Source organism: Macaca nemestrina, chromosome 10, assembly GCF_043159975.1.
Source record: "Macaca nemestrina isolate mMacNem1 chromosome 10, mMacNem.hap1, whole genome shotgun sequence".
Taxonomy (NCBI): Eukaryota; Metazoa; Chordata; class Mammalia; order Primates; family Cercopithecidae; genus Macaca; species Macaca nemestrina.
The window spans coordinates 16120774-16136072 of record NC_092134.1 but is presented as its reverse complement, the minus strand read 5'-3'; the positions used below and the strand labels follow the sequence as shown (position 1 = coordinate 16136072).

The 15299-nt window shown below is 52.2% G+C and overlaps 1 protein-coding gene and 1 long non-coding RNA gene across 3 annotated transcripts in view; one reads left to right on the top strand and one right to left on the bottom strand.

Annotated features, from left to right (window-relative positions):
* LOC105495160 (tescalcin) overlaps positions 1-7763 on the bottom strand; it is an 80959-nt gene extending 73196 nt beyond the window's left edge. For both annotated transcript variants that reach the window (XM_011764419.3, XM_011764426.3), the window contains exon 1: positions 7559-7763. In XM_011764419.3, the coding sequence (XP_011762721.1) occupies positions 7559-7616 (58 nt within the window). In that variant the 5' untranslated portion in view covers positions 7617-7763. The remainder of the gene's footprint in view (positions 1-7558) is intronic.
* Positions 7764-7846: 83 nt separating this feature from the next.
* Positions 7847-15299, top strand: part of LOC105495143 (uncharacterized) — a 43449-nt gene continuing 35996 nt past the window's right edge. The window contains exons 1-2 of the long non-coding RNA XR_011608791.1: positions 7847-7985; positions 11701-12217. This is a non-coding gene — a long non-coding RNA (uncharacterized lncRNA). The remainder of the gene's footprint in view (positions 7986-11700; positions 12218-15299) is intronic.

The window sequence follows — 15299 nt, the reverse complement described above, 5'->3', positions numbered from 1 at the left end:
ATGTGTGGAACTCTACTGAGGAGGTTGTGGGGTAACAGCATGGCCTGCCCCGGATCATACAGACGTGCGGACTCTCAGAATCTCAGTCCAGAACATGTGGGGTTCCCGGCATGCGGGAAAGGCGGTTTCTCCTGGCACTTGCAAATCCCACTAGAAGGCCTAGTTTTGAGTCTGGGTTCCCTACCCGGCAGCTAAGTGACCTTGGGCAGTCATTTCCTGTGTCCAAAACTCAGTTTGCCCATCTGTAAACTGGCAGCAATAGTCCCACCCTCAAAGGGCTTTTCAGCAGATCAGATGATTGACAAGTGCTCAAGAAAGAGCAGCTGTAGCCTCATTCACAGCGGGCTGTGGCTTTTAAGGAGTGGGACTGGTGGCTCAGAGAAGGACACGGCCTGGATGAGGCATTTGAGCAAAGTGGCACAGGACGGCTCCAGTGCCGGCACAGCTCAGTGCACACGGAACGCCAGCCTCCAGGGTCCTGCTCTGTGGCTGCTGCAGACGGTGAGCTGATGGGGGTCCAGGTGAACAGAATGAAAAATACCAGCACGGGCCAGAGCAGGCAGGTGCCTTTGGTTGATCCCCAGCCCTTTGGGAAGCTTCCACAGCAGGCCTTCTCCTGCAAGTTTCCCCTGTGAGCCCCCAGAGGGGAGAGCAGGGGAGGCCTGGAAGCCCCACCCAATCAAGGCAGAAAGGGTTCCAGAGGCTGGGGGTCCCATGATCCGGACCACTCTGTGGATGACTCCAGGCCAGGGCCCCCAGCTCCTGCCCCAGAGCTCAGAGCTCAGCATACAGGACTGGTCCTCCCACGCCCCCGCCTCCATTTCACGGACACATTCATTCCGCCTCTGCTGAGGAGCCACTGTCTGAGGAGGGAGCCTGAGGTGGGAGGATCACTTGAGCCTAGGAGTTAGAGGCTGCAGTGAACTGTGATTGCACCACTATGCTCCAGCCTGGGCAACAGAACAGGGCCATCTCAAAAACAAATTAATTGTAAACAATCAATGAAAGCAATTATTTGAATCATTTTCTTACTGAGGCATGATTTGCATACAGTGGAAAACACTTCACTGTTTAGAGACTCTGATAAGGGCAGAGGGCCCTCCCCAGAGGCACTCAGACAATTCCATATCTTATTTCATGGAGTTCATGGACTCCCTGAAGATCCCAGGGGAAAAGCCACAACCCAGCCCAGAGGAAGAGAAAAGGCGCGGTGACTTTGGCTGGCTGGCTGTTCAGCTTTGGTGGATGACCCAACACTGTGGAGTTGGCTGGTCCACCCTGGCCCATCAGACCCTTCTTCCCGCTATGCTACAGTTGTTGTGGTGCTCCCCTGTCCCCCTTGAGCCCCTGAGCTTCTGGAGGGCAAGGAATGCATCTGGTCCACCCTGGTGGCGGAACACAGTTAATTGTGAATGAGCCAAGTCCACGGTCTGGGGCCACTTAAAGACTTTAGAACCAAGAAATATTGCCGGGGGGTGAGAATGCAGTGGAAAAACCAGCGCCACCCCCACCAGCCACACTTGGCCACGTCAGTCGTCCCTGCCATCTCTAGTTCCTTCTCCAAATGAGGTTAGACCAGGAATGGAATCTGACTCTCTACTTCTTTTTTTTTTTTTTTGGAGACAGTCTCGCTCTGTCACCCAAGCTAGAGCACAGTGGCACTAACTCCTGGGCTCAAGTGAACCTCCTGCCTTGGCCTCCCAAAGTGCTGGGATTACAAGCATGAGCCTCTGCACCAGTCTGTGACTCTACTTCTCATTCTGATGCCTGTGGCCTTGGGCAGTCACCTCCTCTCTTGAGCCTCAATGTCTGCATCTGTAAAATGGGAAACCAACCGTGTTCCTGGGAGGATTCCATCAGCTACTGCGGATATGCTGCCTGGCTCAGCTGAACGTTTGGCAGATGTCACGCTCCCGAGAAACATGAGCTCTTACCATCATGAGGTCTGAACTCTAGGTCTGGAGATTTTTTTTGTTTTTTTGGTTTTTTTCCTTTTCCTTCTGGCAGCTTCTTGGCATCAACATAGACATGCCTGAGGAGCTGTTCTGGAGCCTGAAGGGAAAAACAGACCCTTCACCTCTCCCAGAATCCTCCCTCTTATTATTTCCCTTCCAACTCTGGGAGCAGACACGGATGGGGGGATAGGAAGTGGGGCCACCTCCAGGCCAGCTCAAGGTGGTGAAGGACAACTGACTCAGGTGAATGATTCCCAAGGAGCGGCCCTCCTCTCGGTCAGGGCCCACTTTGCACCTCAGTCCACACACCAGACACCACTCGGCTCCTGTCACCAAGGGTGCATGGGGAAGGTGAGCTCAAACACACCCCCGGGACGCCTTCGCTCCGGCTTTTCATATGAATCTTAACAATCTAGATGTGAGCTTTCTTGGCTCAGAACGGATTCCTGGGAATACTCGTTTCTGGTTTAAAGCAATCAATGAGACTCTAACAGGCAGGAAGAAGGAAAGTGGGCACACAGACCTAATGATGCCCTGTGTGGGCGCACTGCTGCTCAGGCATATTTTTGGTGGGGCTGGCTCAGTGCTGATGCCAAAAGGGTTCATTGTGAAGGGAGGGCACCGGAGATGCTGGGAGGGCTGGCAGCCGAGGACAGCTGGTGAGGGTGGCGCTGGGTTTTCCACTGGCTGCCTGTTCCTAAACAATATACCTTGAGTTTTAAAGTCCCCAGGGACGGCGCCCCTTTAACGTGAGCCTCTTGTGTTCTCACCGAACGACCAAGTGCACACAAAGGTGAACAAGACACGTTCTTTCTGCTCTAGGGAGTTCCAAGTTTTGAGGGGGTGGCAGGTGACAGAGCTGACAAGTATAACATGGTGTGATGCCTGCTATTGCGGAGGGAAGGAAGGAGCTCCAGGAGGCCTGAGGATGGGTGTTTAACCCTTAAAGGTTGGATGGAGAGATGGCTTTCTGGATGGGAGCAGCAGGTAAGCCAACCCCTGAACGATAATGAGCATTCGTTTCACAAAGAGACAGGGTTAAGGGTGTGCATGGTGGCTCACGCCTGTAATCCCGGCACTTTGGGAGGCAGAGGCGGGTGGATCACTTAAGGTCAGGAGTTTCAGACCAGCCTGGCCAACATGGTGAAACCCTGTCTCTACTAAAAATACAAAAATTAGCTGGGCGTGGGGACAGGTGCCTGTAATCCCAGCTACTCACGAGGCTGAGGCAGGAGAATTGCTTGAACCCAAGAGGCGGAGGTTTCAGTGAGCTGAGATCATGCCGTTGCACTCCAACTTGGGCAACAAAGGTGAAACTTCATCTCAAAAAAAAAAAAAAAAAAAAAAAAAGAGAGAGAGAGAGAGACAAGGTTAAGAGGAAAGGTTTGAGTTTGTTTTTTCTTTTCTTTTTTTTTTTTTTTCAGACAGTGTTCACTCTGTCGCCCAGGCTAGAGGACAGTGGCATGATCTCAGCTCACCGCAACCTCCACCACCCAGGTTCAAGCGATTCTCCTACCTGAGCCTCCCGAATAGCTGGGATTACAGGCCTCTGCCACCGCGCACAGCTAATTTTTGTAGTTTTAGTAGAGATGGGGTTTCACCATTTTGGCCAGGCTGGTCTTGAACTCCTGACCTCATGATCCACCTGCCTCGGCCTCCAAAAGTGCTGGGATTATAGGGGCGTGAGCCACCGTGCCTGGCCTAACCTTGCCCTGGGTGGAGACAGAGAAAGGCTCCCACGAAGGCTCCCATATGTAAACATCTAATTGTGTACATCAAATGAAAACAGGGCTCCAGGCAGAGGAACAGCTTTTGTGCAAAGGCCTGAAGGTGAGAAAAAATACGGGCAGTCTTTTTCTACTCCTTCTTGGTTCCTAGAAATCCAAGTGGCCACTATACACAGTGAAAGCATGCTGGCAGTAAGAAAGCAGCCTTGGGGCCAGGCATGGTGGCTCATGCCTGTAACTCCAGTGCTTTCAGGAGGCTGAAATGGGAGGACTGCTTTGAGGCCAGGAATTTGAGACTAGCCTGGTCAACATGGCAGGACCCCTGTCTCTGCAAAAAAAATTTAAAATTAGCTGGTGTGGTGGCGCACACCTGTAGTCGTAGCTACTGGGAAGGCTGAGGCGGGAGGATCGCTGGAGCCCAGGAGGAGTTCGAGGTTGTGGTGAGCTTGATCAGGCTCCTTGCACTCCAGCCTGGGTGAGAGAGTAAGACTCTGCCTCCAAAACTAAAAATTAAAAAAATTTGTAAAAAAAGAAAGTGGACTTGGGGATCCTATGATCTCCAATTCCTCCACTTACCAGTTGTGGGACTGTAGGCAAGCTGGTTTACCTCTCTAAGCCTCAGTTTCCTCACCTGTAAAATGGCCCTAACACCGCCTTCCTGGGGGATCATTACTATAAAAAGAGTGTCATGCAGGGAGCGCCAGCGTGGAGCCTCATGCTCAGCAGGTGCTTGGGGAATTATGTTCATTATCACCATCCTCGGCCTGACTTTCTGGTCCTTTCTGGATGGTGTCTTCAGAAAGGGACCAAGCTGATTCCTCCCCAGGAAGTCAGGGGTCATCATGGTCCTCAGGGAGGCAGGGAGAGTCAGTAGCCCTGGGGACTCAGCCTGTCCTCTGGCCATCTTACCCTGAGGCTCTTCTCCCTTCTTCTCAGGGAAGATTCCCAAGGGAACGGCCTTGGAGGAAGGGACCTGCCTGACCCACTGGGTCTCTGGGAGCCGACGTTCCCATGCCAAGCCAATCGCGTCGCATACATACGTACATAACCTTATTGAATCCATACAACTACTTCAGGATCCAGGTGATGATACTGAGGCTCAGAGAGGTAAAATGATTTGCCCAAGGTCATATAGCTGGGAGAGGTGGGACCAAGATTCAACTCTCAGCTATGGTTCGGAGTGACCAGGACATACAAGGGTGTTTAAAGCATAGTCAATAACAAACATGTACACGTGTTTGGTCTAACTACTTCACATATATTAACTCACTTAATCCTTCCCGACAACTTCAAGGGAGGTACTATGACTATGCCCATTTTATAGTAGATAAAACTGAGGCTCAGAGAGCATAAGTGACTTGGCCAAGGTACCTGGCAAGGCCCTTGAAGCCAGGCTCCTGCCACAGCCTGAGCCCTGACAACAGCTGTGTCCTCATCTCATGCATTCTCATTTACTGTTGCTGGCTTGTCCCTGACACAGGGCCTCTGCATTTGAAGTCCCCTCAGCCCGAGATGCCCTTTCCACTGATTTGCACACCCCTGGCTCATTCTTACTTGAATTTCTGTCCCATTATCACCTCCTGAGGGAGGCCCTCCAGATCCACCCTAAAGCTCCATTCTCAAGCCACCCTGCTATGCCTCGTTCACAGTTTAACACCTGTGGGGCATTTTGTTTACTGTGTGTCCCCTCCAGGAACAGCAGCCTCTCTGAGTCATCTCTAAATCCCCAGCCCCTGGTCTATAAATATTTGCTAAGTGGGTAAAAGTGACCGAATTATGCAGTCACTTTCAGAGGAGGACCAGGGGCAACTTTCCATCTACCTAAAGTTCCACCTGCCTACTCTGGTCTAACATCAGAACCTCCTCTCTGACCCTCTCCATCTCCCTTGGGTTATGAAATCTGAGCTCTGGGCAGCAAGAAGGGAAGCCGCTGCAGCTACATCTAGGAAGGTTACAGAGCAGGAACACAGCATCTCTCATCCCCGTGGGAGGCTGGACCCAGGAAACTGACAAGACTCCCAGCATGCTCTGCAGCCCTTCCTCCGTGTCAAACCCACAACCGGGCGGAATTCCCGAGTGTCCCGTGGGCTGCCGGAGAGCCCACCCCTCCAGCGGGGATCCCAGCCACAGAGAATGCCCACTGACATCCATCCAGATTCAAAGCAGTGGGAGGCTAGGAAAGGGCACGTGAGAAATAATAAAACCAGGGGAGATCCAAGCAAGCAAGAGCTAGAGGAATCCCTCCTTTCTCTCTCACATTAGTCTTCGGATTGAAGTGCATAAAACTTTTTAAGTAAAATATTCAACAGAGTTCAAAATGAACATATAAAAACGTTTACAGAGAAAAAGCTCACCCTCCCTTCATCCTTTCCACTCCCCCCCGCAACCCCCACCAAGTATATATTAGTACTTCCTGGTGGATTCTTCCAGTTTGCAAATATAGCAATTACAAATGTATACTCTTATTTTCCCCTCTTTTTACATTTTCTATTTCCTTTTACTTTGCAGCTCCAGCTCAAAGGATCCTTTTTTAAAAAACAGATAAAAGGGTACCATATTATATATGCTGAGCCACACCTTTTACTTCTCTAGTTGGATATAATTCTATATTTCTACACACACACAGATACAGATATAAATGTATAAGTGCATGCATACACACAGCAGTTATTAATGGTTTTCTCCAATTTTCATCCAGTTCTCCTGGAAAGGGGTATTTAGATTGGGGGGTCAAGAGGGGTTGCTTTTCAGCTGACACACAAACAGCTGGGCCACCCTCTCTTGGTGATCAATACTGGACGCTGGTTCTCTGCACTTGAAGCAGATGCCAGGAGCTAGCTCTTTCCCAAAATATCTGCAGCTCCCATTTCCTGAGCGTCTACCAGGTACTAGGAGAACTCTTACAACAGAGAAGGAAAGCTGAGAATCAGAGAGGTAAAGTGACTAGCCCAAGGTCACACAGCCAGGAAGTGGAGCTGGCAGGGTTCACAGCCAGTCTGTCCCTCGCCAAAGTCGGTTTGTCCCCACAGCTGGCCCCCGCGGTCTCCAGTCCCCACCCTGGTCCACAGTCGGAGGCAGAACCGGCCACGCCGAGGTCAGGACCCAGGGCCAAGTCCCCAGCCCGGCTGAACTCGGCGGACAAGCGCTTTCTCCGCCATTTCCCTGCGGGCAGCTCGGCCCGGCCTCCCAGGGCGCCCCGCCCCCGGGCCGATGCGGGGTGCGCAGCCTTTGCTGGCCCCGGGAGACCCAGCGAACTCAGGCGAGGACGCCAGGCTCCGGGCAAAGTGCTCTGCGGCCGCTGCCCAGCTAAAGCCTCCCAGCCACCCGCGGGGATGAGGACGCCTGAACCCATTTTACAGATGCGAGGACGAAAGCAGGCGCGGAGAGCCGGCTGTCCTGCCTAAGGTCACCCGGCCGGGGAGCGTCGGAGCCCGGTTCCCGCCCGGGTCCGCTGACTTCAAAACTTTCCGCTCCTGCGCTCCCGAATGCACACGACTCTCAGGTGCGGGGCGCGCGCACCAGCCGGGCTGCCTGAGGCGCTTGCCCGTCCGGCCCGAGGCACCTGCCCAACGCTTGGGAAGCCTGGGCCCCGCTCCCTCCCCGGTCCGCAGTCCCCCGGCCAGGGAGTTCCTGGGCCAGTCCGAGGCTGAGCGGCTGCGGCACTGAGCATCGTCGCGCAGGTCCCCGCCGCCACCGCTTGTCTCCTAGTCTGCGAAGTGGCCGGCGGGGACCCATTTGAAAGAGGAGGAGACTGAGGCGCAGAGAGGGCCCGCCACTGGCCCAAGGTCACACAGCGCGGCGGCGGGCCGGGGCCCCCAACAGCGGCCGTTCGGAGGTCCCGCCCCGGTCCCCGCGCCGCCCCCCGCAGGTACTCACAGCCGGTCTTGCCCTCGAGCTCCCGCACCTCCTCAGACGCGGAGTGGGCAGCGCCCATGGTGGCCGCGGCGGGGGCCCCGGGGCGCGCGTCCCTCTCAGGCCCCGCACTGGCCTTGGCTTCCCAGCGGCGGGACTGGCCGCGGGACTGGCCTCAGGGCTGGCCTCGGGTCGGGACGCCGGCGAAAGCTCGGAGCCGCGGGTTCCGCGTGGGGCTGGAGCGCGGCCTCTTATAACGGCGGAGGGCGGCGCGCCGCGGTCCTAGCGCACGCCGGTTTCGCGCACTGCGCGGCTGGGGGAGCGCCCAGCCCCGGCCAGGAAACCTCCGGGAAGGGGACCCTGGAGCCCACCGTTCTGGGTTCCCAGTCCGCGCAGCAGCGACCACGTACCTCGCCCCTTCCGCACCCCTGCTGGATCTGAAAGGAAACAGGTGTGAGCAAAGTTGGGGGCGTGGGTAGGAGGGGTGGGACCCCTGGGAGGTGTTATGCCCACTCCCAACCCATCCCACCTTACATCCTCCAGCTCTCAGGAGGAAAACTCCACCTAGATAGTCAAGGAAGAGAGCGAGCATGAATTAAATCTATGGAGAACAACAGTAATTATAATCCTATTTGAAAGTGCACCATGCACTTTCGTTTATTCCAGGAAAGCCCCAGCACCCTTCTGAGGTGAACACACCCACGTGGCAGCCCTTGTGGGCCCTGCAGAGCCCGGCAGCTGAGGGGCACCTCAAACTGCAGGAGCGGGCTGGGCGCGGTGGCTCACGCCTGTAATCCCAGCACTTTGGGAGGCCAAGGCGAGCGGATCACTTGAGCTCATGAGTTGGAGACCAGCCTGGCCAACACGGTGAAACCCCGTCTCTACTAAAAACACAAAAATTAGCCAGGCTCGGTGGCACATGCCTGTAATCCCAGCTACTCCGGAGGCTAAGGCAGGAGAATCACTTGCACCTGGAAGGCAGAGGTTGCAGTGAACTGAGATCTCACCACTGCACTCCAGCCTGGGCAACGGAGCAAGACTGTCTCAAAAAAACAAAACAAAACAAAACAAAACAAAAAACTGCAGAAGCGGGCCCAGAAGGCTGCATTTGGGACAAACTGCTGGAGAGAGGGGAATGCTGGTGGTCCCCACGCCCATTAGGGAAGTTCTGGGTTAAGATGGCTTAAGGGGTTGGCTCTCCATCCAGGTGGGGTGACTGGGGCCGATGCTGTTGCTTGTGTAACATGATTCCTCCTCCTTAAAATAAGGATAAGTTAATGAGATGTCCACCAAAGGGCCTGGCATGGACACAGCACATGGCCAGAGAGGCTGGTGGGCACTGTGGAATCTTGTCCCCTGGAGAGGCACACAGCCAGGGCAGAACATCAGGGTCAAGGCACTCCTGTTCTGAAGGTTCTAGTAACAGTGCTTAGTAACACCACCATCAATGACTGTCAGGTATCAGGTCTGTTCTGGACGTTAGGCTCTATGGTAAATGTTGGGGAGAAGGGGGACAGGGTAGGGGGCAGCAGTTTTTTGGTGCCCACAGAGGGGACTTGGGTGGACCTACCTCCATCAGTTTCACAGGCTGCTGGGACGGGGGCTGCTGAGAACTGCTGTTCATTCCTGCAGACTACAGGCTTAAGCCAAGGGTCACAGCCCTTTCCAGGGGCAGGAGGTGTCTTTCAGAGCCCGAGGTAGAGGGTGGGGGTTGGTCCTAAAACCTCCTAGAGCAGCAGAATCAGCCCCTTCCTAGTTGCAAATCCAGCTTTTGGCCAGGTGCAGTGGTTCCTGTCTGTAATCTCACCACTTTGGGAGGCTGAGACAGGAGGATTGAGCCCAGGAGTTTGAGACCAGCCTGGGCAACATAGCAAGACCCCAGCTTTACCAAAACTTAAAACTTTTTAAAAATGAGCTGGGCACAATGGTGTGTGCCTGAAGTCCCAGCTACTTGGGAGGATGAGGCAGGAGGATCGCTTGAGCCCAGTAGTTAGAGGCTGCAGTGAGCTATGATTGCACCACTGCACTCCAGCCCAGGCAACAAAGCGAGACCCTGTCTCTAAAACGGAAAATCCAGCTTCCCCTTACACCGCCCGTCTGCAGCTAAGGCAGCACCTGCAATCTGCATTTTAAAGCACTCTCCAGAGGGCAGTGCAAGACCTGATCAAGGTGGAAAGAGTTGGCTGTGGGGCATCAACTGGTCTGAGCTGGCTGGACAGCTGATCTAGGGACTGCATTTCGGGTTAGAAGGATTCTGGAAACAGGCCTCTGGGATCAGGAAAAGGAGCCTCAGTACTCCCTGAAGGTTCTGAGCCTCTGAGCCAGCCCATTACTTACAGCTGCTGGGAGCAATTTTATTCCAACTTAAAATGTCAGTTCCTGGAATTTTATTATATTAAACTAGTCAAGGATTAAATGATGGAGCTGTCTGATGTAGGGGATAGGAAATGGCATTCTCTGGACATCAGCCCCTCCTGCTTGGCACAGTTGCTCCAGTGGGGACAAAAGCCCTGGGACAAGGAGAGGGGCACATGGCTTCACACTGTCCCTTGGTAATCTTGAGGAAGCTCCTGGTATCTAGGATGAAGGGAGCCTGTCCTACCAGATCACCTGTCTACGCTGACCCACTGACTGCTGTTAGCTACTAGACAAGCACTTGTACTCGTTCCTTTTGCCTGAAACTCTCTTCCACTCCTGCTTCCTCTTCAGACCTCAGTGGAAACTCACATCCTCAGGGAGGCCTTCTCAAAGTCCTCATCCCCTCTCCTGGGTCCACAGCCAAACAAGCCACCATCACCAGGCAGCAAGGAGCTGGGAAGGAGGAAGTCTTGCGAGGATGACACAGGAGGATTTATTCCTAATTGCAGGGCTCGGAGAAGTAATCAGGAGATCCTTGGGGCAGCACGAAGGCAGAAAAAACCAAGGCACAATTTATGCATTCGTTCAATCATTTATTCATTGCACATTTATTAAGCACCTACTATGTTCAGGGCTCTGGCTGGGTCCTGGAGCCACAGCCAGGAATAAGATGTCACCTTCACTCCTGAGGAACTCCTGGTGGGGTGAGGAGACAGACATAGGGGCAGTAACAAATCTGATGGGTAAACAAGGGTTGATGTGATACAGCCCACAGAGAGATGGAATGTTCAAACCAGAATGGGCCCCTGGAGAGACTCTGTCATCCCTAAAGCTGAGCTTCAGGAAGTCCAGGACTGTCCCCAACTGTGGTCCCGAAGGGATACAGCAAAGCCAAATTCTTGGTGGACAGATGTCTCTGCGTGGGCCTCTGCAGTGGCACCCACCATCTGCCCGGGCTCTGCCCTCCTCTGGCAATGATGCGCACATTGCAGGGCGCCCTCCACACAAAGCCAGCTGCTGCCTGTTCCAGGATGTCATGGCTTTCATTCAAATCTACCAGTGGCTCTGCAGGCGTCAACAAAGCAAGAAGCAAGAATGAGGTCTGCAGCTTTGCATGGGGTCTGGCCAGGGCTCGATGGATTTTTTTGTCTAGAGCCCTGGAAGAGGGGCACCCCGTGGGGGGCAAGCTTTATCCCCCACAATAACACAGCATGACTTTTGGAGCACTGGGAAACACTTTAGTCACCAGGCAACTGCATCTTTTCTCCCAGAGGACCTCCTCCCGGAGGAGCTGATTAAAAGTGGTGGCTGCAATTCATATAGCTGGTCCTTGTGAAGCCACAAAGGGCAGCTGAGCCCAGAGATAGCCAAGACGGTCTTCACTTGACTCTCCCACCTTCCTGTCAAAGAGGGCTATGAAACCATACTTGGGCAAGTTAACCTCTCTCATCCTCAGTTTCCCCATCTGCAAAGTGGCAATAACATTGTGAGGGTTAAATGCAGATTCATATACGTAAGGTGATTCATATATGTAAGGTGATTGTGAAGGTCAAATGCAGATTCATATATGTAACATTGTAAGGGTTAAATGCAGATTCATATACGGAAGGTGCTTAATACTGCCTGACACAGTAAGTGCGAGCCAGTGGTGAGCTGGTAAACAAGTTCTCTGAAAAGGGCAGGAGGGCAGGAAGTCCTAATCTGCAGCAGTTGCCAATTTCTGTGTGTAAATACTCCTACCATAGTCAATTTCAAGTTACTGATAATTTAACAATAGGCTTGCAAAATCTCTGAATTTTGTTTTTTAGATACGTGGTCTCACTATGTTGCTCAGGCTAGCGTCGAACTCCTGGGCTCAGAGGATCCTCCTGCTTCAGCTTTCCAGGTAGCTGCGAATACAGGCATGCGCCACCATGCCCGGCTTAAAATCCCTGAATATTTAACCATTTGCTCTTGCAAGTCAGTCAAGACCAGGAAACTACTACCCAGTTGACTGCCATATGTTCGTTTACTTGTTCATGCATTCACTATTGAGTGCCAGGAGTTTGGACACTACAGTGAAGGAGACAGTCCCTGACCTCAGGGATCCCAAAGTCTGCAAGGAAAGAGATGTGAACAGAACATCATGGCGTGCTAGCTGGTACCAGTCGCTGCAGGGGCCTGGAGGAGAGGCACCCAGCATATCCCCATTTTATTGATAGAAAAACCAAGATGTTCCCAAAGGATTATAAACCAGAATCAGAGCATAGACTTGAAGGTGTCTGAAGAGCAGTCTCTGTAATTCACCTGTCCCTTCTAATGGTTTGGCTTGGAGCAACTCCCAAGGTATGGTAATGTTCCAGGAGCAACATGACATTTTTCTTAGCATTTGGGCCACTGACCAAGAGATCTATGGGGACTCCAAGTACCATTGAGACCTCCTTTGCAAAAATTATAGCAGAAAGTTATGACACTGAGAGAGATTTGATCTCACCAACCCTCATCTTGCCTCGAACCTCCAAAATGCCTTTGGTCGTTCCTGGGCTTCAGCCAAGCTAACTTTGGGATAAATTTAATTTATAGTTTAAATTATAATAGCCCTTCCCCAAAACTAAGCCACCTTCATAAAACTAATGAAAAGCTACCAGGTAGCCGGGCACAGTGGCTTAAGCTTGAAATCCCAGCACTTTGAGAGGCCGAAGTGGGAGGATCGCTTGAGCCAGGAGTTCAAGACTAGCCTGGGCAACATAGTGAGATCCTGCCTCTACAAAAAAATAAAAAATTAGTTGTGCATGATGGCACGTGCCTTTGGTCCCAGCTACTCAGGAGACTGAAGTGAGAGGATCACTTGAGCCCAGGAGTTTTAAGCTGCAGTGAGCCATGATCACACCACTGTGTTCCTGCCTGGGGGACAGAGTAAGAATCTGTCTCTTTAAAAAAATGAAAAGGAAAGGACACCAGGTTAGGAGGATGAGAGGGGCCTGAATTCCACTAAGACGCAGGCGTAGTTAAATGACAACCAGCCGTTATTCCAGAGGACACAAGATTTGCAACTGCCCCAATTCACTATTGTGGAACATAAGATTAGCCTTTTGAGATGTCTTTTCCTGCATTTCTGACGACCGGATGGTCCCACCCAGACCCTCAACTCTTGGCTCAGCCTGTCCTATGGCCCCCACCCAGAAGTGGACTCGGTGCACAAGGACCATTTTCCACATCCCTATGACTGCATCCCCAACCAATCAGCAGCCCCCATTCCCCTAGCCCCCTGCCTGCCAAACTATCCTTTAAAAACCCTAGCCTCCAAATTTTTCAGATTGATTTGATTTGACACAGGATGGCCAGCTTCGTGTCAATTAAGCTCTTTCTTTATTGCAATGCCGTCGTCTCAGTGAATTGGTTTTTGTCTGTGCAGCGGGCAGGAGGAACTCATCAGGTGGTTACATCATCTTGCTTGGCCTCTTAGTGAAGACTGCACCTAAACCACATCAAACAAGCAATGTGTGGTGATGCTCTCATAAAATAGGTCCAGGGAGCGGGAGACCGCACAGGTGGCCTGCGTCAGTGATTTGGCTCTAACACAGATGCTTTTTCTCATAAGATCATTCAGGCTCCTTAGGTTGGTTTCATGTGTCTCTTGGTTTTCGTATCAATGGGATCAGAGATTCATCCGCAATTTGCATTTTGAAATTAAAGTTATCGTTTTGATTTTCTTTTGAACAATCTTTTCTCCCCTGAGGCACCCTCATCTTCCCCTGTAGCCGTGGGCATGCTATAGGAAATAGATTCAGATCTGAGTTGAATCCTGACTGCCCGCTCTCTGGCTGTGTACCATTGGGTTGGTTACGTTGCAACTGCAAACCTCAATGTCTTCATCGGTATAATAGGCCTCACAATCCCATCACTGAAGAGTCGGAACAAGGGTGAAATGGCTGGCATAGAGCACACCCTTCCCAACTGTCTGTTCCTTTTTTTTGGTGGGGGGTAGTTGAATATCAAGGACTTTGTAGCCAGCCTGACTCTCCTGTCTCTTCTAGCCTCCCGTCCCTCCCAGCCCCGTGACTCCCAGTGCGACACATCAATGAAACTCACGCTCAAATCTCTGTCTGGCTCCCAGTTCTTACAGAATCAGGTTTCGTCTTGGGAGAATGATCACAGCAAGGGGGTTTTAGAATAGTTCCTTCTCTTCATTCTCTGAGAGCTTTAAACTCAACCTTAAGTTAGAAAATCACTCCTTGCCCCTCCCTGGGTGGCACAATCACTGCTGTCACCAACATCGTTGCCTCAGCCCGTGGCCTAGACCTCAGAGGGACGCTGCCCCATAGGGGGGCAGGCTGGCTGCCTAAAAATAGGAGAAGGAGACTAGGGCTCTTGGGGAGGGCAGCTTGAACTTGTTTTTCTATTATTTATATAATTATAAATAGTGACCAATTACCAGAACTTGCAGGGGGCAGATGGACTGTTGTCCCTGGATGGGCTTCAAACTCTGCATTATTGTCCAAGAAACAAAGTTACCAACCAGAAAGAGGTGGCAAGGGCCCCAAATTTATTTTCACTTCACCCTTACTTTACCTCGAGCCTGGTGGGGGAAGCTGGGCAGGGGCCAGAGGGGTGGGAGCTGCCGAAGAAGACAGGAATAGTCAGCATTTGGAAGGCTCTGCTAGGACCTCTTCTCAGGTAGAAATGCAACAGCCCCAGGTAGAGATGCTTTTGTTTCTTCATTTGTGATTTGGGGAGAGGCATCTTACGCCATTAGACCGGACCGTGTGGCAGGCAGAACAGTGGCCCCCAAAGACGCCCACGTCCTAATCCCTGGAACCTGTGAATATGTTAGGTTATATGGCAAGAGGGAATAAAAGGAGCAGATGGAATGAAGGTTGCTAATCAGCTGACCCTGAGATGGGGGAGATTACCCTGGATTATCTGGGTGGGCCCAATGTAATCACAAGAGTCCTTATATGTGAAAGAGGAAGGCAGGCTGGGCTCGGTGACTTGCACCTGTAATTCCAACACTTTGGGGGACTGAGGAGGGCAGATGGGTTGAGTCCAGGAGTTTGAGACCAACCTGGGCAACATGGTGAAACCCCGTATGTATAAAAAATTCAAAACAATTAGCCGGGCATTGGTAGTGCTTGCCTGTCGTCCCAGCTACTCAGGAGGCTGAGGTGAGAGGATCACCTAAGTCTGGGAGGCGGAGGCTGCAGTAAGCAATAATCATGCCAGTGCACTCCAGTCTGGGTGACAGAGTGAGACCCTGGCTCAAAACAGAACCAAACCAAACCAAAGAGGAAGGCAGGAGGGTCAGAGTCAAGAGTGACATGATATGAGAAAGACTCAATCGGCCATTGCTGTTTGAAGATGGAGGAAGGGCACCAAGAAAGATAGGCAGGCTCTAAACACTGGAAAATGCAAGAAAACACATTTTCCT